Here is a 24710-nt window from a genome sequence, read left to right as displayed (position 1 = left end):
CCAGCTTTAATTGCACATTTTTTTGTCCTGTCAAAATGTACCTTAAAGGGAGATTTGTCAAGTATTTAATACTCTTATCAACATGGGAGTGGGCAAATATGCTGCTTTATGCAAATGTATATATTTATTATTGTAAAGGCTCGAGGGTACCCATAGAACCCATTTTCATTCACATATCTTGAGGTCAGAGGTCAAGGGACCCCTTTGAAAATGGCCATGCCAGTTTTTCCTCGACAAGATTCAAAATTTGGAGCTTTAGTTAACCTCCTTCAATCTAGCATGATTGGATTCCTCAGGTTTTCTAGTTTCATATGATGCCAGTATTTTCACTCTAGCTTTAAAACTGAGCCACAACAACCTAAAAATCACAAGTTGTGTTAAAGCGTTAAAGAAATTAGTGGCATTAAAGCGATTTTGTGTGAATGCCTTATTAACGCGTCTATATAAAAAAAAAATATATATAAAAAGAAAAACCTCCCTCTCACCCTCGTGAGGTGGTATCTGTATCTTCCTCAAGCTCGGGTCCTCTGCCAGAGGCCTGTGAGTTTGAGGGTTCTGCGCAGTATCTTAGCTGTTCCTAGGACTGCGCTCTTCTGGACTGAGGCTTCAGATGTCGTTCCTGGAATCTGCTGGAGCCACTCTCCCAGTTTGGGGGTCACAGGCCCGAGTGCTCCTACTACCACGGGGACCACGTCGGCTTTGACCTCCCACATTTGTTCCAGCTGTTCTTTCAACTCTTGATACTTCTCAACCTTTTCATGTTCCTTCTTCCTGATGTTGCTGTCAGCTGGTATCGCCACATTTATCACCACTGCCCTCTTCTGCTGTTTGTCAACCGACACTATGTCCGGTTGGTTAGCCAGCAGCTGCTTGTCAGTCTGGAATCTGAAGTCCCACAGGACCTTAGCCCTGTTGTTCTCAACCACCGTCGGTGGTATGTCCCATTGGGATTTGGGTACTTCTAGTCCGTACTGGGTACAGATATTTCTGCACACTATCCCAGACACTTGGTTGTGCCTCTCCATGTACGCTGATCCAGCTTGCATCTTACACCCTGCTACTATGTGCTGGACCGTCTCAGGGGCATCTTTGCACAGCCTGCACCTTGGGTCTGATCTACTATGGTAGATCCTGGTCTGATCTACTATGGTACATTCTGGCCTATATGGCCCTTGTGCTTAGGGCCTGTTCTCGTGCTGCCATGATTAGTGCTTCTGTTCTGTCTGCCAGTCCAGCGTTTTCCAGCCATTGGTAGGTCTTCTTGATATCAGCCACTTCCTCTATCTAACGGTGGTACAGGGCTTGTCCTTCCATGTTGTCTGCTCCTCTTCCTCTTCACTGTCATATCAGGTTTCTGCTGTCTGTGGTATTCACTTAGCAGCTCATCATCTGGTATATATATATACATATATATATATATTATGTAAATTACAATAAACTGCATTTACAGTTTAATACATTTTGAAAAGTATAACCAGAGAGAGATGAAAAGAGAATAACCAATCATTCTGCACCCTGTGTGTCATTATTGCATGTATATGTTGCCTTTATTATGTAATCTGTATGAGCAGAACTATAACGCATTGCTGTAACATAGTTAATGTGATGTAGTTCCGTTTTCACCCAGTAGAGTGTGCCATAGGACCAGTAGCCTATTTCATGCTCCAGACTGGAGTCCAGTTGGAGCCAGATACTTAGAAAAGGATGATAGAAGGCTACTGTAGCTTATTTGAATAAGATTATTTCACAATTATTCAGCAGTGAATATGTCCACAATGCTCTATGATCTAGCTCTTAACAGACACAAAGGTACACATTCCTTTTTGTTATTTCTCCAGGCATGGGCAAAATGCAGAGCCTGGCAAATTCTGATTAAGATAATGTACTGTACTTATTTATCTAAAAAGTGTGTGATTAACTATTTAGTTGTGCAGCATGAATTAAAAGCCTAATTTATTATATGTGGAAATCACCTTTGTGGTCCTTTCCAGCAGAGGTCCCCACCACACGTTACCAATTCACCGTTTCAGAGTAGGCTACCAAATAACTTCACATTCAACAACATTATCAAGCTAATGTTCAGTTTCATAGCTGTTGTTCATTGTTGACTACATTACGTAGCTACACAACCTATGGAGTATATCAGTCCTTTGACATTACATAGTCAACAAATCAATCTGCCAGCGTGGTATTGATCAAATCATATTGAGGGGCTGTCAGCTTTTCAATTTAGTTTGGAGGGAGATTAGGTACCAGTGAAGTCAGTGCATTTTATGAGTAGGCCTTCTGTGAAGTTATCCACCGCAGGGGTCAGAGGTCATCACTCCTCAACCCCCGATGTTTTTTTTTTTTCAAAAGGTTCAGCAGTCAACTTCTCAATTTTGACACATTTATAGATGTTTGCCAACCTTCAGACATCATAAAATGATGATTAATCAGCCTGATTTCACTTAAAACACTGAAATCACTAACTTACTGTATTCTGTTTGGTGGTTTATGATACTTCTCAATCATTTCTAGTCTATTTGGTATTATATGTAATTTAGTTCATTTGTTCAACATCATGATAATGCTGATTTTTCAACCAGTGATTATAACATTAATGCCAGCTAGACAGAATAAAGCTCTGTCTATCATGACTATAGCAATGTACTGAAGGCCTGTCCTTAACTCTCTTTGTGACCCGGCTGATGATGGAAAATCCTGTACTTCTAATTTGTCTTCCTTTTTTCATATTCCTCATCTTCTTCTTCTTCCTCCTCAATATGCCCGCCCCGACCCACAGCTGCGCAGCAGCTATAATTAACTTCTTTTTTAGAGGGGCAACAGAATCGAGTGTGACTCGCAGTGAGCCTGTAGCACTATCTACAACATGATCAATTTGGGTGGGACTAAAGTTAGCACAGGAGCCCTCTGTTATATTGAGACATGGCATTGAATTAAATGCGTTCCTTAAATTTAGCTACAACACTATCACATAGACATTTAGTGTACAAACTTTTGTCTGATGGTGTGTAGTCTAGTATAAGAGTATAATACAAATTCAAAAGTTATTAAATAATGTTCTAATAAAAGAGAGTTCTGTGGAAAGACAATTAAATCAATGCCACATGCCAGAAGAAGGTCGAGGGTGTGTTTAAAACAGTGAGTGGGTTTATATACGTTCTGATAGAAGCCAATTGAATCTAATTAAGAGATAAACTCAGTACTAAGGCTATCATTATCGAAGTACACATGAATATTAAAATCACCTACAATATTACTTTAACTGTTTTCAGGACTAAACTTGATAAAAACTCAATTCAGATATAAATTCAGAGTATGGGCCTGGAGTGCGGTACACTATAACAAATAGAATTGGCTGTAGTGTTTTCCGGGTTGGGTGTGAAAGACTAGAATTAAGAATGAGTTATAGTCTAGTTTAGTTTAGGGTTGATTAATAGGCTTGAGTCGAAGATGGCTGCAACTCCACCTCCTCAGCTGGTATCATAAATCCACAATACACTACAAATATGGAAATACAACAAAATACAAATCATAATACATTTACCACAATACACCAATACATATACACCATACACCAATATGGCCTTTGAAACTTACAGTTACAGTAAGCTAATATGGGTCAAGATGATTTATTCATTCAAGTTTTATGGGGAAAAAACTCTTCAAGTAAGCATTGAGGTATCATTTGCTAAAGACACCTTGGTTTGTGTAGATAGTTTAGCTGGAGTCAGACACAGTCCTGTCTGTGTCAGCCTGTGTGACGCCCTTGAGTTTTAAAACCAAACTCACAAAATCCGACACTGACAACTATTTTACACGATTAAATGAGCAACCTGCCTTGTTAACAATGGCCACATCATTTATCTTTCAATTGGTTGTTTTCCACTTGTTACAGTGTTGAGGCCAATCATAATACACGTGATCATAATTACAGTCAGCAGCAGCAGCAGAGCACTACCACTGAGGAATATAACCATGTTCACACAGAAAGAAAAGGCACATTAAACATGCTCCACACTATCCCAATCAGTCACCTATCCAACTACACCCAGCCCTAATGGCCTTCCTACACTGGGTAGAGCTAGCTAATGAGACCTTTATTTAAAGGTCCCATATTGTAAAAAAATAGATTTTCATGTCTTTTATATTATAAAGCAGTTTTAAGTGCTGTATAAATACTGTTAAACTATCAAAACGCTCAATATACGGAGGAATACACACATCCGTATTCAGAAATTGTGCGTTTGAAACAAGCCGTTAGGATTTCTGTCCATTTGTGATGTCACAAATATACAATATATGGACCATTACATATTTTTAAAACGTAAACATTCTAAATGTGTCCCAGTTTATTTCCTGTTGCAGTGTATGTGAATAACATCAGCTGACAGGAAGTAAACATGGACCAAAGCTGTTGCCTAGCAACGCAATTCCATTGAAATGCACTAAAACGGAGCGTTTCAGACAGAGGGTGAATACAGGTATATTCAGACAGACAGTATGAGGAAAATAAAGTTTTTTTTTTAACATTACAGCATGTAAACATGTTCTAGTAGAAACACAAAATACAAGTATGAACCTGAAAATGAGCATGATATGGGACCTTTAAAAGGCTGTGCAAATATCAGATATATGTGAATATTATAACACATATTTACTTTTGGACAGTCAGTGTTCACTCCCCTCAGAGATAACTTTAGTTGCAGGGACTATAGTAAACATTACACGAATGGTTAAGAAAACTAAAAAACGGCTGTATCTCTTACGGAAACTTAAGAAGTTAAAAAATTCCCATGCCAAGCAATAGAAAGCATCCTGACTGAAAACATGGTTTGTGCACAGCTCATGACGGGGGGGGGGGCTCTGCAGCCGAGGATTAATATCGCACAGAACATCATTGGTACTCATCTACCAAGCATCAGTGATACTGGTGAGACAAGGTGCCCGTGCAGAGCTCAAAGGATACTAAAAGACGATCCAAACCCCAACAACAGCCTGTTTACCCTGCTGCCGTACATCCAGATTACAGAGCAGCTTCTTTCCTCAACTCCACCTCATCCTCCGCACTGCACCATAAATAAATTACATGGAACTTTCTGTAATGCTGGTTTTGCACATTACCATACCGCTGCTTTTTTGCACTACCCTTATTCCCCCTATAAACCAAAGTCTTGCACTATAATCTATAAACTATCAATATCATCTAATCAATATAATTTCTAACTATAAAACTCATGTTACACTGACGTTGTACATACTGTATAAACTTTCAGTGTGTATACGTGTATAGGTATACACACTATGTAAGGTCATTAAGTATACACTATGTATATAATTAACTGTATATATCGTATTATTTGTTTTTATATTTTAGTTTTTTGTGGTTGCCATTTTATGAGAAAAATTAAAAAACTTTACTTGATAAGGTTGTAATTCTACTATAAATAGTCATAACAGTGTGAGATATAGTTATAATTTTACAAAAAAAAAAAAATATTGTACACCGACTATGAGGATGTTGTAATTTTACAGGAAAAAGTTATACAACATTAAAGTCATAACATGAAGTTGAATTTTTGAGAGAGAACGTCATACTATAAGTTAATTAATTTTATGTGAATAAATTTAAAAAGCAAGCGAGGGAGCAACGTTTGCTTTTGGTGTGTGTGAACTGTGGTGGAGCTGCAGGAATGAGAGCACAGTCAGAGACTAGTTGTGTGAATTGCAATGAAAGGTTTAGAATAAAAATGCAATGCCTTAGATTACAGTTATCCAATGATGGTATAATTATTTATTTTTATAATTCACTGCACTTATACAATAATTGCAGGGTAGAGTAATGATGCTCTTATTAATAACCCTGGGGGTATGAATTCATGGGTTTGAGAGAACTTACGGTGGAGCTGAAACCTTTGCTACACTATTATCGTCATGTGCATGTATGGGGAACTTATAAATAATTCACAAGGAACAGTAATGTAATTATGTGGGACAAAACACATATGAAAATCTGGTATAAATAGCAAGGCTGGTTTACCCTCAAAGCAGGCAGCTGACCCTCGGGGGGCCTCCGGAGGCACAAAATATCTTTGTGTTCTTCATAAATGCAGAGAGAGGAATTTTAATGTCACATGAAACACAAATATAACATCCTCTGTCTTCAGTTTCCCAGAGGATATCTTTCCTTTATGCTGTTGTGTTTATGGCTCCCTGTGTCTTGTCACTGCTTTTTCGCTTTTGTTCCTCTGCAAAGCACTTAGTGCTTCAAATGATATAAACATTATAAACATAATGCAGCCAGTAGACTCTTTTAGTCAAGAAGGTTAGTGGGTGTAGCCAGGGTTGGGTAGTAACAGTTTATAGTTACATTGTCTAGGATTAGTTTATTACATTTTTGATTGCGTCTTTAAAGCTGAAGTAGGCAGATTGGAGCAAATATGATTAAAAAAAGTTACTTTTATAAAAAGGTCGCTATATCGTGACAGTAGTACATGAAACAGGTAACCTGAAAAAAATCCTGTGCCTCTGTGTCCTCCGGTGCTCCTAATGGCATCTGCAAGATTTCACAGACCGGAGGAAAACAAGCAGTAAGAGCTGATCTGAGGTCTGCTGTCCAGCTGCCGTCTATGAGAGCCATCTGTCAATCACTTGCGAACTCCGACCAAACGGTCAAACTAGGCAGCGCTGATCAAATATGAATCAATATTCTGTTACGTTAATGCCTATTTTTCTCCTCAGATGTTTTCAGAATCATCTTGTAGTGCACGGTTTAGCTGTAAAATGAGAAAGTTTGTGACGCCGCAGCCATTGTGAAATCTGGTGAAGGAACGCCAAGTTTCGGTCACATGACCAACATGAGCACAGCCAATAGGAACGCTCTCTCAATGAAATGACCTGTGATTGGTCAAAGTCTCCTGTCACGGGCTAGATTTTCTGAAGCCTGTAAATAGAGCCATGAGGAGGTGCAGAAGTCTAGTTATCTCTCAACACACTTGAATTCCAATATGCTGAAAGGTTATTATGGCATTTTTGCATGAAATATATACTGCCTACTGACACTTTAAAATATACATCTATGCCTCCATGTGGCCTTTGATTAAGAAACAGCAGCAACAAAAATTCACACAAAAGAAATGACACACCACATGTTGTAGAATATGCACAGTACACCTATAGTTTGTGCCGGTATTGTTTTTGTAAGACCAGCTGTAGGTGCTGAATATGCAAAATGCATTTATTTATATTGAAAATGTTTTGAAATGTTGAAAGACAGAGAGAAAAATAAGAATATTTGTGCAACTCACAATTTTGTGGCTGCGTTTAATTTTTTTTTTTTTGGAATAAAGTGCAATCATTTCAATGTTTGATTTTGAAGTAATCCAAAAGTAATCAAAACATATCCAGATTCGATTACATATGATTTTTTATCCAGTGGATTACTAATAACAAAAATCGTCATGTTCAATTTGAATTCAGTAATTGACTACATTTCAAAAGAATCTGACCCAACCCTGCTGTGAGTATAGCCAACGGGGAAAAGTCCTGGAGTCCTTGAAGAAGCTCGTATAGTGCAGATGTGTCATATCAGAGTTCAGGGAATCCTTCAGTCAGGAGTTATAGAAGAAGCTGCATTGTCCTTTATAGGAGCTTCCTCAGGTCTTTCCAGTATATATATATTTATATATACTGTATAGACATGTTTCCAGGAGTGAATCATTGTAATTCATTCACTGCAATTGTAATTGTATAACAATGTGAAAATAACCAAATCTGAGCCACATAATGATGATAATGATAATCCCCACGACTAGAGTCCTGTAGTTGTGCTGTTATATGACGTGTTAAATGCAGAATAGTTCTTCTCCATTCACTTCACACCAATCTGCAGACGGAACAGAAGCCATTTTAGGTCCCAGCGCATCTTCTTCTCTTTTCTCTCTCTCTCATCAGTCGCTCGTTGCAATTTACTTCAATTCATGTATCTGGGATTTTAAACAACAATGTATTAAGAGTTGGTGTTGGTGTAGTGTGTGCAGCAGCTGGATGGATGACAAGAGCGCAACCACGAACACGCTCCTCAGACGTGCTCGTGTTGCATGACGCGCCTCTCTCTCTCTCTCTCTCTCCCCCTCTTTCTCTCTCTCTCCCTCTCTCTCTCTCTCTCCCCTCTCTCCATCGGTTTACTTAAAGGTACCGGGAGCCGTGCTCGTTACTTAACGTCTCCAAAATTGAACGGCAGCGGGAAGACGCGTTTGACGCAGAGATCTCTCCTCCGGACCCTGCTGCTGCTGCTGCTGCTGCTGCGGTCTGTGGTGGTCTGTCTGTGGTCTTGTGTGTGTTGACACATCTCCAGGCTGCTGGCAGGATGCATGCGCCGCTTTATGCGCCATCCTCCTCCGCTCTCCAACTCAGCTCTCCGCACCTTTAGAGAGGCGCTGCGTGTTTTTTCCTCCTCATCGCGGCTACATTGTAATTCTCCGTCTGCTCTCACCTTGCCAAACTGACGCATGGATGTTGATAAAACGACGCGCATGCGTTGCTCTTGGAATAATTGTGCAGCCTAAGTTGCATCCCTGAGATCTTGTGTGTCAAAGTCGTTTTGACCGGATCGGAGTTTTCTCTCGTGATGTGGACTACTCTGGACCGCGGATGCTGGGGGGTCTGGTGCTTAGCCCTGCTGGCGACTCTAGCCCGCGGCGCGCAAAGGTGAGATCTCATCAGAATAATAACAGGATTTCACACAGATATAGGCCCTTTAATATTGTCCTTTATTCTTGGATTGTTTGTCTGTCCTCAGTGCCAACGAACCTAGCAACATGTCCTACGTCAAAGCCACTGTGGACAAGCTGCTGAAGGGCTATGACATCCGTCTGCGGCCTGATTTTGGAGGTAAAAGTCACCACTGTGTGTCCACTGAAGGCTAACTATAATAACATGATAATGCTTATTAATACTCTGCTGTCATGTGTTCATATAGGCGCTCCTGTGGATGTTGGCATGAGCATAGACATCTCCAGCATTGACATGGTGTCTGAAGTCAACATGGTAAGTTAGACCTTCCTCATCCTCATCCTCATCCTCCGGGTGCGATGCAGTATGTGAGACACAGGACTGGCTTTACACGTGACAGTTTTGTCGTCGGGCGAGTATATATCTATATATCTATTGGCTTTCAGTGCATGCACTCTCCCGCTAGCAGATGGAGAGAGGAGAGGAGAGGAGAGGAGAGGAGAGGAGAGGAGAGGAGAGGAGATCCGTGTCAGTCCGGTTGGTGCAGCAGCACCGCTCCTGACCCCCCCCCCTCCTCCTCCCAGTTTCAGCACCATGGAGAGATCCGCAATGTGTTAAAGCCAATCCGAACGCATCAAGTCCCACCGGTGCCACAACCGCAGAAGACTGAGAATTAACAAGACAGGGGGAGAGAGAGAGAGAGAGATGGAGAAAGAGAGAGAGAGATGGAGAGAGAGAGGGAGAAAGATAGAAAGAAAGATGGAGAGAGAGAGGGAGAAAGAGAGAGAGAGAGAAAAAGAGAGATGGAGAGAGAGAGAGGGAGAAAGAGAGAGAGAGAGATGGAGAGAGGGAGAGAGAGAGAGATGGAGAGAGAGGGAGAAAGAGAGAGAGATGGAGAGTGAGAGGGGGAGAGAGAGGGAGAAAGAGAGAGAGAGAGATGGAGAGAGAGAGATGGAGAGAGAGAGGGGGGAGAGAGAGATGGAGAGAGAGAGAGAGATGGAGAGAGAGAGGGGGAGAAAGAGGGAGAAAGAGAGAGAGAGAGATGGAGAGAGAGAGGGGAGAGAGAGATGGAGAGAGAGAGAGAGATGGAGAGAGAGAGGGGTAGAGAGAGGGAGAAAGAGAGAGAGAGATGGAGAGCGAGAGGGGAGAGAGATAGATAGAGAGAGAGAGAGAGAGAGAGAGAGATGGAGGGAGAGAGGGGAGAGAGATAGAGAGAGAGGCTGCAGCCCTGTGGGAGCCCGGTGGTGTCAGAGAAGCCCAGCTTTAGTGAAGGACACAAGGGGGGGAGAAAAAACTGAAGAAAATACATCTGTGTGCATATTTTGGCTGTTTTTTTTCCCGTGGCCTCAGTGCAGTAATAATTACATAACGGCTGTCAGTGAGTCAACAGGAGGAAGAAGGAGGCCCAGAGTGTCTATATGATCTGACCACTTAATACTATGGCGTCGGATCAGTCTCAGTGTTAATGAATGTACAGAGAAGGATTCATTTTGTGATTTATATATAAATTAATCTCTCTACAAAAATACTTAACAATGCACAAAAAAATAGTTATCGTTGTATATAAATGTAAAAAAAAATGAAAATAAATAAATCATTATATAAAAATGAAGGTTCACAAATAGATTTCTGATGCACACTCAAATATTTCTTGTTTTAAATACATGTTAATAGTATTTGCAATTTTCATCAAAAAAACATTTGGATGTTGTTACATTTATAGAGAAACTGTTGAACCTGCATTTACAAACTGCTGGTCGTGTGTGAACTTCACTGCATTTGTGTGTGAATTTTTTTTTCCTTTTCAGCCAATCACATGACCTCACAAGGGTATATGTATGACTTGCGGGAAGACCCCTATGCCCTATGGCAAGCTGTTTTAACATTTAATAGCTCAGCTTGACTATCCAGAATTAACATTAGGAAATATCTACAACTACATTTTGACTAGTCTTAATTACATTGTGACTAGTCAGAATTCTTATTCCAGATATCTATAACGTCATTGTGACTAGTCAAAACGACAGTTAGAGATATCTGTAATTCAGTTCTGACTTTCCTAAATAACAGTTACAGATATCTCAAACCTCATTATGACTAGTCAGAGTTGTTGTCATGACGTTGCACATGCAAGGCTTCCCATTGGATATCGGCCCAACAAAGCATCTGAACAGTGTCAGCAGAAGCTTTTGCTAACTTGGATAGTTCGGTAGAGTATGAAAGATATTCACAGATTCAAACTTCCCGGATCAATAACTCATAAGAGAAACTCTTTCTAACCGTAGTAAGGTAGACAACGAGCTACAACCTCATGTTAATCACAATGTGCCGTCCTTGGTTCACTAGAGAGTAGTGGTGGAAATGTACAGCGTATTGTAGATTTATTGTCTCCAGATACACTTTATAAACCCATACGGCTGCAGTGCAGCGCCATAGTAGGTTTGAATAGCTTCACCTCCCATTCGTTGTTGCTGCTGACGTAATTACAGACTACAACTTCATTTCGCCTAGTCAAAACTCTAATTCTAGATATCTGTAATTACATTTCCCTAACTCCAGTTAGAGACATCTAAAACGTCATTCTGACTAGTCACAATTTAATTTTAGATATCTAAAAAGGACAATGTAGATATCTACAGTTGAGGGGAATTAAAGATATCTTGAACTGGAGTTATGACTAGTCAGAATTCAGTTGCAAATATCCGTAATTTACATTGCAGATATCCGCAACTGAATTGTAGATATCCGTCATGACAAAACCCCCATACACATGAATGGCAAAAGTAATTTGAATCTTACTAGTCGAAATGTAATTACGGATATCTTGAATTAGAGTTTTGACTACCGTAGGCAAAAAGACGTTGCAGATATCTCTAATGAATATCCTGTCTAGCTATTAAAGCAGCAGTGGGTAGAAATGGAGAAAATATGATTAAAAAAAAGTTAGTTTTATAAAACAGTCACTATATCCTGACAGTAGTACATGAGACAGGTAATCTGAAAAAAATCATGTGCCTCTGTGTCCTCCGGTGTCCTCCGGTGCTCATAACGGCATCTGCAGGATTTCACAGACCGGAGGATAACAAGCAGTAAGAGCTGATCTGAGGTCTGCTGTCCAGCTGCTGTCTATGAGAGCCGGCTGTCAATCACTTGCAAACTCTGTTACTGTAATGCCTATTTCTCTCCTCAAATGTTTTCAGAATCATCTTGTAGTGTACTGTTAAGCGGTTAAATTAGAAAGTTTGTGACCCAGCAGCCATGTTGAGAACAGTTGAGGAAATACCAAGCACCGCTTACGAGCCGGAGCACAGCCAATAGGAACGCTCTCTCTCTCTGAAATTACCTGTGATTGGTCAAAGTCTCCCGTCACGGGCTAGATTTTCTAAAGCCTGAAAACAGAGCCATGAGGAGGTGCAGAAGTCTAGTTTTCTCTCAGAACACTTGAATTACAATATGTTGAAAAGTTATTATGGAATTTGTGCCCAATGGTGCCAAAAACTTGTTGCCTACTGAAGCTTTAAATGTTAAAACGACTTGCCATTAAACCCCTACTCTGCAGCTGATTGGCAACTGCCAATATTCTAAATCTGATTTATCGCCTCAAAAATCCCCAGAAGTGAATTTAATGATGACAAAACATACCGTTGTTCGGACCGGGTAGCCTACCTTCGGACAAAAGCGCTCCTCCCGGGCCTGTCTAGTTTGAAGCTCTGGTTAGCATCATAGCTAGGCTACCTAATGTTAGCCTTTAGAAGCCAGTAGCCAATCAGAAGCAGAGTAGGGGCAGGTCTTCCCACGAGTCACACATACCCTAGTTGGGGCACACTAATGTGATTGGCTGGGTCAACAGTTTGTATATAAATGTAACAACATCCAAATGTGTTTTTAATGACAATTGCAAATACATAAATTTGTGGATTTCTATTACATGTATTTAAAACAAGAAATATTTGTGTGTGCATCACAAATATATTTATGATTCTTATTTTTTTATAGGTGTGAAGTGAGCCATTTCTATATAAATCACAAAATACATTTGTTAATCCTTCTGTGTGCACCATCAGTGTATGACAGCAGGACCCACTGTGTAAGGTTGGTGAGACAGAGTGTCTGCTGGAGGGATTCAGATTTTACATATGCATCTATTAACACATACTGATAACAGCCTACATTTAAACTGCTGTTGCTTTACACACATCCCAATCTCTGTTTTGTTGCTGCCTTGTATCTACCTGTTGAAGTCTGTACTTTTTTAAAAAGACTTCCCTGTCATAATATTGTGCACCTTTTTTAAAAATATATGTAAAAAATTTATTTCTTTGTAATGTTATATCAAAATCCAATTATCTTTTCTTCCTGTAACACAAAATATAACGTGTGCTTATGTAAGCTATCACCAACCAATTTCAACCAATGTAATCATGACATCCATCCATCCATCAATCTGCAACTTTTAGATACAAGGGAGGTGTGTGTGGAGCCACAGTCCTCGGTAGCGCTCATAAACTGTATATAAAAACTGGATATAGTCACCGTGACGTCACCTCATTGGTATGTGGACTGCTGTTTTGAAGCCTTGAGTGTGGAATTTTGGCCGTTGCCATCTTGTTTTTTTGGCAGTCGTAATCTTGGTCTTTTGCAACCAGAAGTGACACGAGAGGGTGGTGCTAAGTACAATTAAACACTGAATAAGACATTTTTAGCTGACCAAAATGGTTATAATTAACTTTCATGAAGTGAAAACCCACTGTGAAAGGGTTAAGGTTGTAAGACGAAAACACAGACAACTCCCAGACCGGTCAACGCCGTGGTAGTGACCTTTCAATCACAAGGTAGTCACGCACTAAAGCAAAATAACTTAATAATAATAATAATAATAATAATAATAATAATATCAATAGTAAAAAATATTTTAAATAACAAATATATATTTGATATAGAACCGCCCTAACCTTTTCTAGCCTATGGAAACCCTCTAAGTCCCTCACTCACAGATGCCACCTAGAGGTTGTTTAACCACGCAACAACTTCCAGGTGTTAGAATTAAAATGCATATGAACTTAAGTACTTCCCCCTGATAGTCCCGTGGTAATGATGCCACAGAGCCGTTACGGTTTCTGGGGCAGTGGAAAAAGGAAATGAGAGACAACTGTAGGAATGCAATGCTAAATCAGCAGAGTACTCTTTTAAAAGAAAACTTTCAAATAGGAATTTACTCTGGGGAAAAAACCTTTGCAACTAGCAGCTGCATGCCATAAGGTGTGAGTGTTAAGGCTAAAAAGGCACTCAAAATGACTCAATTCCTGTGAAACTTTAAATTTGTTGGTCAGTCTGAAGCCTTACCAGCATGTAGGGTTAGAGTGGACAAGACATATAATACATATGAATCCAACAGCAGATGTATCAACAATGAATTTTCCATAAACTCACAGACCAGGGATGGCACACACTATATTTGTGTGAAACTTTATATGTATAATTCTCAGTAAGCATTTAACAGTGAAGTGCTAGGAGAGTTCGAGCCATAAAATGATGTTTGTGATGAAATGCCTCTAGGGTGCCCTTCCAGTGGAGAAAACCCGATGCAGAGCCCTCTAGGGCGGTGGTTGTGTTAACTTTCTCGTTGTCCGTCATTTTGACAGACAGGGTCATACATTTGTTTTTTTTTAGGATGATTTTTCTGGCTTCTATTGAGGTTTTCGAATTAAGCTTTGAATGTCTGTAATACAGGTGCGTGCATCCTTTTATGTGCGGCAGCAAGTGGGAGAGCAGTGAAAATGTTGTTTATGAAAGACTAACGCCAACAAATATGGATTGATATAGAATATTTTGTTCGATAAAAACATGTTTTGAATTTTGGAAAGATTAAAGGGACTGTTTGTAACTTTCAGAAATGCCTGTTAACAGCGACACCTGTGGCCGTTAAGCCAACGAAAGTCAGCGTCGGGCTCGCGCTTAGCTGACCAGACCAAGGTCTCTCCGTGAATCAATACTGATCCTAGTGTTGGCTTTTCCTGCCTCAGCCTCCGGGGCTGAAGCAGGAAAAGCGAGTCGGTGCCGGGGCTGAAGCAGGAAGAGAAATGTTATCGTCTCCTGACTGCGCCCGCAGGGAAACACCGGCACCCGGTCGGAGAAGATAACGTTACTCGCTGTGGAGCCCCGTCACTTCACAAGACACAGAAAACCTCTGTTGGTCTGGAGGAGCTGCAGCAGTTATTTCTGCACAAACGTCCACTGTACATTCACTAGATATTCTCAGAGCTAAACTAACTCTTCTGCAGTGTGTAGTGAGCGCGCATGCACGTGTAGAGGTGGAGCGAGACAGCGAGAACGCGCACGGCGTGTGAATGAAGGCAAGCAGGCAGAGGAGCAGAGACTCCGACCACATGCGAGCTCGCATATGCGAGCCCGCATGGGATCCCGACCCGGTAGATTTATACGTGTAAAAAGTTACAAACAGTCCCTTTAAATCTATGTTTTTACAATACATTTTTCACTTTTGGGTTGAGGACTTGGCGGTGGTGGTGCTCGCTGTGTGTGTTTGTATTTTTTAATAATTAACTTACAGAACAAGCATATGGAGAGATAAGATGAACAGAGACACCGACCGTGCGGTCACTTTTCATGTCAATACACACAAAGCAGTTTTTTATCCACAGTGACAGCGGAGGCCACTAAAAACACAGCGGCCATTGTGCCTAAACAGGCAAATATGCAAATTAGCAATTTTACAAAATTACACAGTTAGGCCTTTAATTAAAATGTGAACAAACCATTTACAAGAATTGAACTCAGTTGACATGCTGTAGCCTAGCCTGAACTCAAACCTTCCTCTTGGTCCGCATGGACTTGTGCGTAATCAAACGTGATACTGTATTGACTCTCCAAAACGCTGTATCGATTTTTAATTAACCTCTTTAAAATATCTTGCCAATACACAGCCCTAATTCCAGTGTAGAAAATGTGATGCAGTGCCCTCTAGGGTGCCCTTCCTGAGATGTAATTTTAACCCCTTAATACTGGTGTCATTGTTACCAACCATGTCATGCTAGATTGTCGGGAAGAACGCTAAATAACACAACCAGGTTAGGTTAAACTGTGGCAAGGAAAAATGGTCATGGCCATTTTCAAAGGGGTCCCTTGACCTCTGACCTCAAGATATGTGAATAAAAATGGGTTCTATGGGTACACCCGAGTCTCCCCTTTACAGACATGCCCACTTTATGATATGCAGATCATGCAGTTCGGGGCAAAAACCAGTGCTTGAAGGAAAAAAATTGCTATTACTCTCTAATTCACATGTTGGCGTGTGTATCATCAGGTATCAGCAATCTCTGGTGACTTGTTCCTATTTATTCATTATTTCTTTAAGCATGTTATACTGTGTCAGTTATAATCAGCTGTGGTTTTATTGCTATTATTATACGTGGGCTATGTATCTTCTATAGGTCTATAATACTCCAATAATATTCCAACTGGAACATCATAGGGTTAACGTGGTGTGTTGTGTGTATATTTACCTACAGTGTCAATAGGCTTCTTAAAATGCTCTCTTGTGTTATTTGTAGCCTATAGTAAGGTATCATTAAACTTTTAGTAGCAGTGTCCCAGTCAGGATATTCCTACATATTATGCAGCAGGATAAAGAGACACATTCGGAATTTTGTCAGTGAATAAAAGGTACTAGGAGATATTGGGATTGGGGTTCCTCCCCCAGGAAAATTTGAAGGATTTTGATTTAAAACTATGCAATTTTACATAATTTTGGACCTTTATTATTACCAGTTAAAAGATTCTTTAATTATTTACACATATCACAGCCTTCTGAACATCTTATTCTTCTGGAAATGGAAAGAGCAGATTCAGAAAACTTCTAAATAATGTTTCATTAATTATGTTTGTTCACAAATACAAAAAAAGTCATGACGAACAGCTCACTATTATTTTTTACAAAAAGTATGTTAACATTGCATTGATAAATTACAGCACCCTCGTTCTCACCCCCTCCCCCCTCCCTTCCCCCGTGCCGTGCGTCGGCTCGTCCAGATGCTCCTCACATAGTTTTTATGCTCATGCGGCTTGTGAGGCGCAGCACAAATATGCTGACGCTGCACCGTTATGAAACACCATTATGAATCTCCAAGAGAAACTGATATGGAGAAGGCAGAGAAGAGTACCAGAGCAACTTGTGAGAAGTGCTGGTGCTAAATAAAAAGTCACGGTACGCCAAGGAGTAAAATGAAGAAGTGCCGTTTGGTGAGTACCGGCCCATTTCAAGCACTGGCAAAAATCATCCAGTTTTTTGCATGCAGTACAAATATTTTCGCCTTTACTAAAATGGTGTATTTGAATATTTCTGCAATTACATAAATTGGGTGACTGGAAAGCTGGGTCAGCTTTCGTGGATCCAATGAGTCCAACTGTATTCATGTGTGATGATGTTAGTCCCCATAGCAGCCATTTCATTGTAGTGAGACTATTTTTTGAAACGTGACCTCACTGCATAAAATGACCTGTGGTGACCTCTAGGATAATCACAGCCTTGTGAATCTTTACAACCACAAAACTAAAGACCTAGAGCATTCAGAGGATGGATGGTTCACCATCCAATCGTCGAAAAATACAATTCTTGCAGAAATCTCCAAATGTCAAAAGATTTTCGATCCCAAATCACAGCATTGCTTTTTCTATGGTGTTCCTCAAGGTCTTGGTGTCTTAATGTGGTATTTTGGAGGGATTATTGATCATTTTGAAAAAAAAAAGAGGTTAAATTTAGCACCAAATCTGTTTGACATAATAGAGCATGGGAATTGCCATCACAAATTTAGATCATAATGTTCTAAGCCCTTATACATTCACAATTTATTAAAATGAATGAATGAATTGTTTTATTTCTTATTTATGACTAGAACAAATTGACACACAGTGCTGATCTGAGCTCAAATTAATCTTCAGGTTCCCCGTTTCAGATTGATGTACTACGCTTCTATGTGACATACATTGTTGACTTTTTATCTACCCCTGAATATCCCCTGTCCCTCGTATATATACATTTCTTCACCAGTTAAAAAAAAAGTTATTTGACGACTTTCAAGTCAAGTTAAGTCAATTTTATTTGTATAGCCCCAAATCCCAAATTTGCCTGAGGGGGTTTTACAATATGCACAGGATACGACACCCTCTGTCCTTTACAGTGCAACCCTCTCATTGGATAATTGTCGAACTCTGGGATATCACGCAGTTATCTTAAAGGGACTATTTGTAACTTTCAGAAATGCTTCTTAACAGCAACACCTGTGGCCGTGAAATCAACGAAAGTCAGCGTCGGGCTCGCGCTTGCTCGCTCTCAATATACCTGAACGAGCATCACTCAAAACAGTGAGGCGACACAAGTCAGCTAAAACCACAATATCACTCTATATTTCAGCTGCTTGGCAGTAATGTTAGCTGACCAGACGAAGGTCTCTCCATGAACATGATTTAGATCTGATCCTAGTGTTGGCTTTTACTGCCTAAGTGCAGGCTGAGGCAGCGGGGCTCTCCAGCGTGTCTCCCTGCTCTCTCCGCCCGCAGCCGGAGAGAGCAGAGGAGACACCCGGTCGGTAACGAGAAGACAACTTAAATCTCTGTAGAGCCCCGTCACTTCACAAGACACGGGAAACCTCTGTTGGTCTGGAGGAGCTGCAGCAGTTATTTCTGCACAAACGTCCCTGTACATTCACTAGATATTCTCAGAGCTAAACTAACTCTTCTGCAGTGTGTAGTGAACGCGCGTTCACGTCTAGAGGTGGAGCGAGCTGAGCTGTCTGAGTGAAGGCGAGCAGGCAGAGGAGGAGGGTACAGCGGCTACACGCGAACGCGCATATGCGAGCACGCATGTGTGACGACCCGCTACATTTATGCGCGTACAAAGTTACAAATAGTCCCTTTAAGACACAGTTACTTGCTGAAACTGATTTCTATGTCAAGCAGGGCCAATGACCAGCATCTCAGTTTTATCTGAATTTAGGAGCAAGAAATTACTTGACATCCAGTTTTTCACTGCAGACATGCATGGGATCGATCCTCCGCCTTTATAGGCATACAGCTGTGTGTCATCAGCGTAACAGTGGAAATGAATTCCATGACTACATTTAATTTGGACAAGAGGTGCGATGTATAGGGAAAAGAGCAGAGGGCCAAGAACAGAGCTCTGAGGTACGCCATATTTCACTTCAGAGAATATTCATGACTATATTATATATATATTGTCTTTGATGAGATATTTGCACACCATTGTATATATATTGCTAATCATCTAACAATGTTGCCAATGGAGGTATAAATGTCCTGTTTTGAGGTCTAAAAATGAGCATAACTTTAAGCATGACTTTAAGCCCTTCATTGCTGATGCTGTCATGTCTCTGGTTGGCAGTGGGATGTGTGTGTCAATAAAGCTTTTGCGTGATACAGGTACTAAGCATTTGTTCATTGTTGAGTCAGTGTTGCCCTTTTCATCTGCTACAGAATCGAGGGATTTTGTCCTTGATGCAGGGGAAGGGGATGGAGCTGATACCTGCGCCGTGGCATAATATTGTGCTTAACTATGCCCTAGTGCAGGGCGTTGTTGCTATCGGTGTACGGCCTGCGTTATCGATAGATGGTGTGCTCATGATCCTGGGAAACGATCTGGCTGGTGGTGCTGTGTGGGTTTATAGACCGTTTGAGAGGGAATACAGCAGTAAAGTTGTCAAAGAATGATGGACACTACAGTGAATAGGCCAGTTTGAACAGGTGAGTTTTGAGGTTGGATTTAAATGTAGTAATAGTGTCAGACTGTCAGATGTATGGAGGTAGGGAGTTCCAGATCCTTGGAGCAGTGCAGCTGAAAGCCCTAGCACCCATGGTGCTGAGGTGTGAGGTGGGGGTGTTCAGTAGACCAGCTGAGGATGAGCGCAGGGAACGGGAGGGGGTATACTCCTGTAGGAGGTCAGAGAGATAGGTGGGGGCGATGTTGTGGAGGGCTTTGTAGGTGAACAGAAGGTTTTTATAGTCAATCTGGTATTGAACAGGGAGCCAGTGTAGTTGGATGAAAATAGGGGTGATGTGGTCGGAGGATTTGGTGTGGGTAATGATCCGGGCAGCAGAGTTCTGAATCATTTGAAGTCCGTTGAACAGTTTAGTGGGAAGGCCAGAGAGAACACTTCAGAAACACTGTAATCCAGCAGTTTTATAATCCAGATGATGAGGAGGGGGCTACAAAACCAGCCAGGCAGAGATGGAGGGGTCGAGTGTCTTGGCTGTAGCCACAAAACTGCTGGCTACACCCGGGCGGGGAATCAAAACACACTCCGCCAGGTGGTGCAGCAGGTTAGCCGGTGGGCAGGGACCATGCACTGTGATGTAGCAACCGCAGTGTTCGCAATAAACCACAGGAATGACTTAGAACCCAGGAGCCGGTGTTTCAGATTGTGGTGCCTGGAAAGTTTCGTGACACAGTGCTGAAGAAAGCATGATGAGTTGGGTCATTTGGGCAAAGCGCACGGTCTCAGACTATATTTAAACTTACCATACATGCCAACTCACCAGTAAGCCAAGTCAGTTTGTCAAATCAGCACCTCTTTGTTCTATTCCAGCTATCAGCAAACCCTTTAAGCATTTCATCATAGACTGTGTGGGGCCGTTAACCCCCTCGAAATCCGGTTGCTCCTTCTTGCTGACTGTCCTGTGCCAGACTACCAGCTGCATATCCGCTGTGCTCAATCTCTGCCAGGTCAGTAGTTAAGGCTCTGACACAATTTATCTCCATTTTGGCATCCCTCGTGTGGTTCCGAGTGACCAGGGCTCTAACTTTAAGTCCATGTTTTCACAGGTTTTGAAGCAACTGAAGGTGAAACAGTTGGAGCGCTTTCATCGATCTCTAAAGTCATTGCTGCGCGGCTACTGCACGGAGATAGGGGGGATATTGGAAGGAAGGTCTTCCCTTGTTGATGTTGTCAGCTGTTGTGAAAGAGAGCACTGGGTTTAGGACAAACAACCTTGTTTTCAGCCACACGGTGCGCGGTCCCTTAGCAGCGCTTCGCGATGGTTGATCCGCCTAAAAATCGTATTGACTACGTAAATGGTTTTCGACATCGCTTGTATACAGCTGTTGAAAGGGCACAAGAAAACTTGGAAGTTGCTTAGTCAAAAATGAGAAACCGGTACAACCGCCGTATGGAGCACTGACAATTCAGACTGAGAGATCCGTTTTTGGCACTTACTCCCATTTCAAGCGCTTCAAGTGAAATTCACAGACCCGTACACAGTGGAGTGGCAGGTCTCGGAGTAAGATTACGGTATTGCCACTCAAGATTGGAGGAATCCTCCTGGCTTCATCATGTCAATTTGTTAAAACCTCACTATTCTGGTGCTCCTGTTACACTTGACTCCAATGCTGAAAGTGCAAATGTCAGTCCAGCACTCACTGTGAATTCTGTGTTTTCAGGTCCGGTCACTCCTGCTGTATGGTTAGATGAGGAGGTAGATGTCAGAGCGCCTGACAATCCTGTTGTGTGCGGTAGGCTAAAAAACTCGGAGAAATTGCGCAATTTGGAGAGCTTGTTTGTTCATTTACCTGAGTCCCAAGGTAGTGAACTTACTGCGTTATTTAAAGAGTATCCATCTCTGTTTGATGACACACCATCGCAGACACATTTAGTGGAGCATGATATTGATGTCAGGGATAGCATGCCAATTAAACAGCATTTCTATGGATATGCACCACATAAACGTGATGTAATGGAGTCCGGTCAAGTACATGCTGGCCCATAATATTGCGGTACCGTCATCTTCCAGTTGGGCATCAACCAAGTTTGCTGGTAGATAAATCTGATAAATCGTCTAGATTCTGTACAGATTACTGCAAGGTCAATAAAGTCACTAAACCGGATTCATATCCTTTACTGCACATGGAGGACTGTATAAGTTGGTGTGTCAAAGTTTGTTATCAAATTTGACTCATTGAAAGGGTATATTGTTCCTCTGTTGGATCGTGCACAGGAAATTTCTGCACATATAACGCCTTCCGGATTGTATGAGTACACTGTACTGAGACTTTGTAATGCACCTGCAACATTTCAGCTTCTTAAAGGTTGTGCAGACTATCTGGACAAGTCTTTTTGAGCAGCACTTGGGACGATCATGTCGAGTGCGTCCGTGCCCTGTTCGAACGCTTGGCTGTGGCGTGCCTTACTGTCAATCTGGCTAAGTGTGAGTTTGCCAGGACAACGGTGACGTACCTCGTTCGACAGGGGTAGGCCCGCCTGCTGGATGCTTAAGTCAGAGCTGTTGTACATTATCCTGCTCCAACAATCAAAAAGGAGCTGATGCGTTTTTTGGGCTTGGTAGGTTACTATCGTAGTCTCTGTAGAAACTTCTCAACCGTGTTCGCGCCCCTGAAAGACTTGTTAAAAAGGCAAGGCGAAATTTGTGTGGTCCCTTCATTGACAAAGTACATTTGAAAATGTCAAGTCGCTCCTGTGCTCTGCTCCTGTCCTGGCTCCGCTACGCCTGGGTGAGCCATTTAAGCTCCAGGCGGATGCCAGTCAGGTGCAGTGCTGTTACAGGAGGTGGATGGAATTGATAGACCGGTTTTCTACTTCTCATTGGACTCTGTTCCTGCAGGCCCTTAGTTTTGATATCAGGCATATTAAAGGGAAAGAGAACACCAAAGTAGATGTTCTTTCTCGTGCATCTGCGCTCGGTGTTCCCAGGCTATAAAACTGAGGCTTAATGACTTATTCTCTTTCCGCTCAGACACCATCGCCGGCCATGTGGCAGCCTTAGGTGGCAACACATTACGACACACACACACACACACACACACACACACACACACACCCACACACACACAGACACACACACACACACCGTACCTTTTTGTTCCTCTGTTCTGAATATTTCATTCTCTTTTGTTAAATAAATCAACATTACCGCAGTGAGTCTCCATATTTGTCATGGCCCTGAGAGCCAGGCACCTCCTTCAGCCTCTCTCTGAGGCTGAAGGAGGTGCTGGAACGCTAAGTACAGGTGTGAACACACTCAAGACGCACTGAGGACGCATTGAGATTGGATCTTTCAGACCACAATCAGAGGTGATCTGGGCCACATATGACCACATTCTTTTAGCAGTGTGTACTCAAATGTGTCATTGGCCAGTGATGCAGGTAGACCATGGCCTGGTGGCCTGGATTATGGACTACCTCACCAGCAGACCACAGTATGTCAGACTACAGGTCAGCCTGTCAGATGTGCTGGTGAGCAACACCGGCGCCCCCCAAGGAACTGTGCTGTCACCTTTCCTGTTCACCACCTACACCTCCAACTTCCGCTTCAACTCCAGTACGTGCCACCTACAGAAGTTCTCCGATGACTCCTCCATCGTCAGCTGCATCACGGAGACAATGAGGAGGAGTACAGAGCCCTGGTGGAGAACTTCGTAGGGTGGTGTGACAACAATCACCTCCAGCTCAACATCGGAAAGACCAAGGAGCTGGTGGTGGACTTCTGATGGAGCAAGAAGAGGCCCCCAACTTCCATCACCATCCGAAGGGAGGAGGTCGAGGTGGTGGACACCTACAAGTTCCTGGGAGTACACTAAACAACAATGAACAATAAACTGGACTGGACTGACAAAACCGAGGCCCTCTACAGGAAGGGACAGAGCAAACTGTTCTTCCTGATGAGGCTCAGGTCCTTCAACGTCTGCAACAGGCTGCTGCAGATGTTTTACCAGTCTGTAGTAGCCAGTGTACTCTTCTTTGCTGTGGCATGTTGGAGGGGTAACACCAACACAAGGGATGTCAACAAACTGAACAAGCTGGTTAGGAAGGCTAGCTCTGTAGTTGGATCTGAACTAGACAATCTGGAGGTGGTGGCAGAGGGGAGGATGAGGAGGAAGCTGGACGTTATCCTGGAGAACCCCTCCCACCCCCCCTCCATGATGAGCTTGTCAAGATGAGGAGCACCTTCAGCCACAGACTCATCCCCCCTCGGCACAACACATAGCGCCTGGGTCAGTCCTTCATGCTGGTAGCAATCAGGCTCCACAACCAAGGCTGACACCCATATGAGAACTAGGAGGACTTTAAGAACTTTAAACACGCACTATCTGCAACCATCTTGGACTTTTAACCACTGGCGTACTTTCACATGGATATTCATCCACATTAAAGGGACTGTAAGAATCAGAAATCGGTTTTAACAGCGACACTGTTGGCCGTCAGTGTCCTGTTGCCAGTGTGCACGCGCTACGTGAATGTGAGCGAGCATCCGTCAAAACAGTGAGGCGACACACGTCAGCTAAAACCACAATATCACTCTATATTTCAGCTGCTTGGCAGTAATGTTAGCTGACCAGACGAAGGTCTCTCCATGAATCACTGCTGATCCTAGTGTTGGCTTTTCCTGCTTCAGCCTTCCGACCGCGGTCGGTGTCTTCAGGGAAGACACCGACAGCCAGTCGGAGACGATAACATTTCTCGTTGCGGAGCCCCGTCACTTTACAAGACACAGAAAACCTCTGTTGGTCTGGAGGAGCTGCAGCAGTTATTTCTGCACAAACGTCCACTAGATATTCTCAGAGCTAAACCAACTCTTCAGCAGTGTGGAGTGTGCGCGCATGCACGTGAGGTGGAGCGAGCTGTGAGTGAAGGCAAGCAGGCAGGCAGCAGAGCAGAGCACAGCAGAGACTCTGGCCCTGGAGATCAAAGCTACGGTCTCCCCCGCGTGAACCCCCAGCCAATAACAGTGCGCAGGATGTGCAGCCTGTTCAGGTTGTCAAATACTGCAGCTTTGTCATGCCCCTTGACGTCTGATACCGAGGCGCAAGTCTCCACATCCCACCTTTAGAGCTGTAAGATACAAAGCGGCCATATCTGACGGCCGTATTTGACGGTCGTATTTGATGAGAACGGGTTTGATACATGCTGTGAGTTCCCCTGCTCCTCTCTTTT

The 24710-nt window shown here is 42.4% G+C and overlaps 1 protein-coding gene across 1 annotated transcript in view; it reads left to right on the top strand.

Moving 5' to 3' along the window:
• Positions 1 to 8177: 8177 nt before the first annotated feature.
• The window catches only part of gabrb1 (gamma-aminobutyric acid type A receptor subunit beta1), a 54857-nt gene continuing 38324 nt past the window's right edge, over positions 8178 to 24710 (top strand). Inside the window, exons 1-3 of the mRNA XM_074609772.1 lie at positions 8178 to 8712; positions 8804 to 8895; positions 8984 to 9051. Coding sequence (XP_074465873.1) covers positions 8633 to 8712; positions 8804 to 8895; positions 8984 to 9051 — 240 coding nt within the window. The 5' untranslated portion in view covers positions 8178 to 8632. The remainder of the gene's footprint in view (positions 8713 to 8803; positions 8896 to 8983; positions 9052 to 24710) is intronic.

Source organism: Sebastes fasciatus, chromosome 15 (assembly GCF_043250625.1).
Source record: "Sebastes fasciatus isolate fSebFas1 chromosome 15, fSebFas1.pri, whole genome shotgun sequence".
Taxonomy (NCBI): Eukaryota; Metazoa; Chordata; class Actinopteri; order Perciformes; family Sebastidae; genus Sebastes; species Sebastes fasciatus.
Note: the sequence above shows the minus strand (reverse complement) of the source record. Positions and strands in the feature narration are given on the sequence as shown.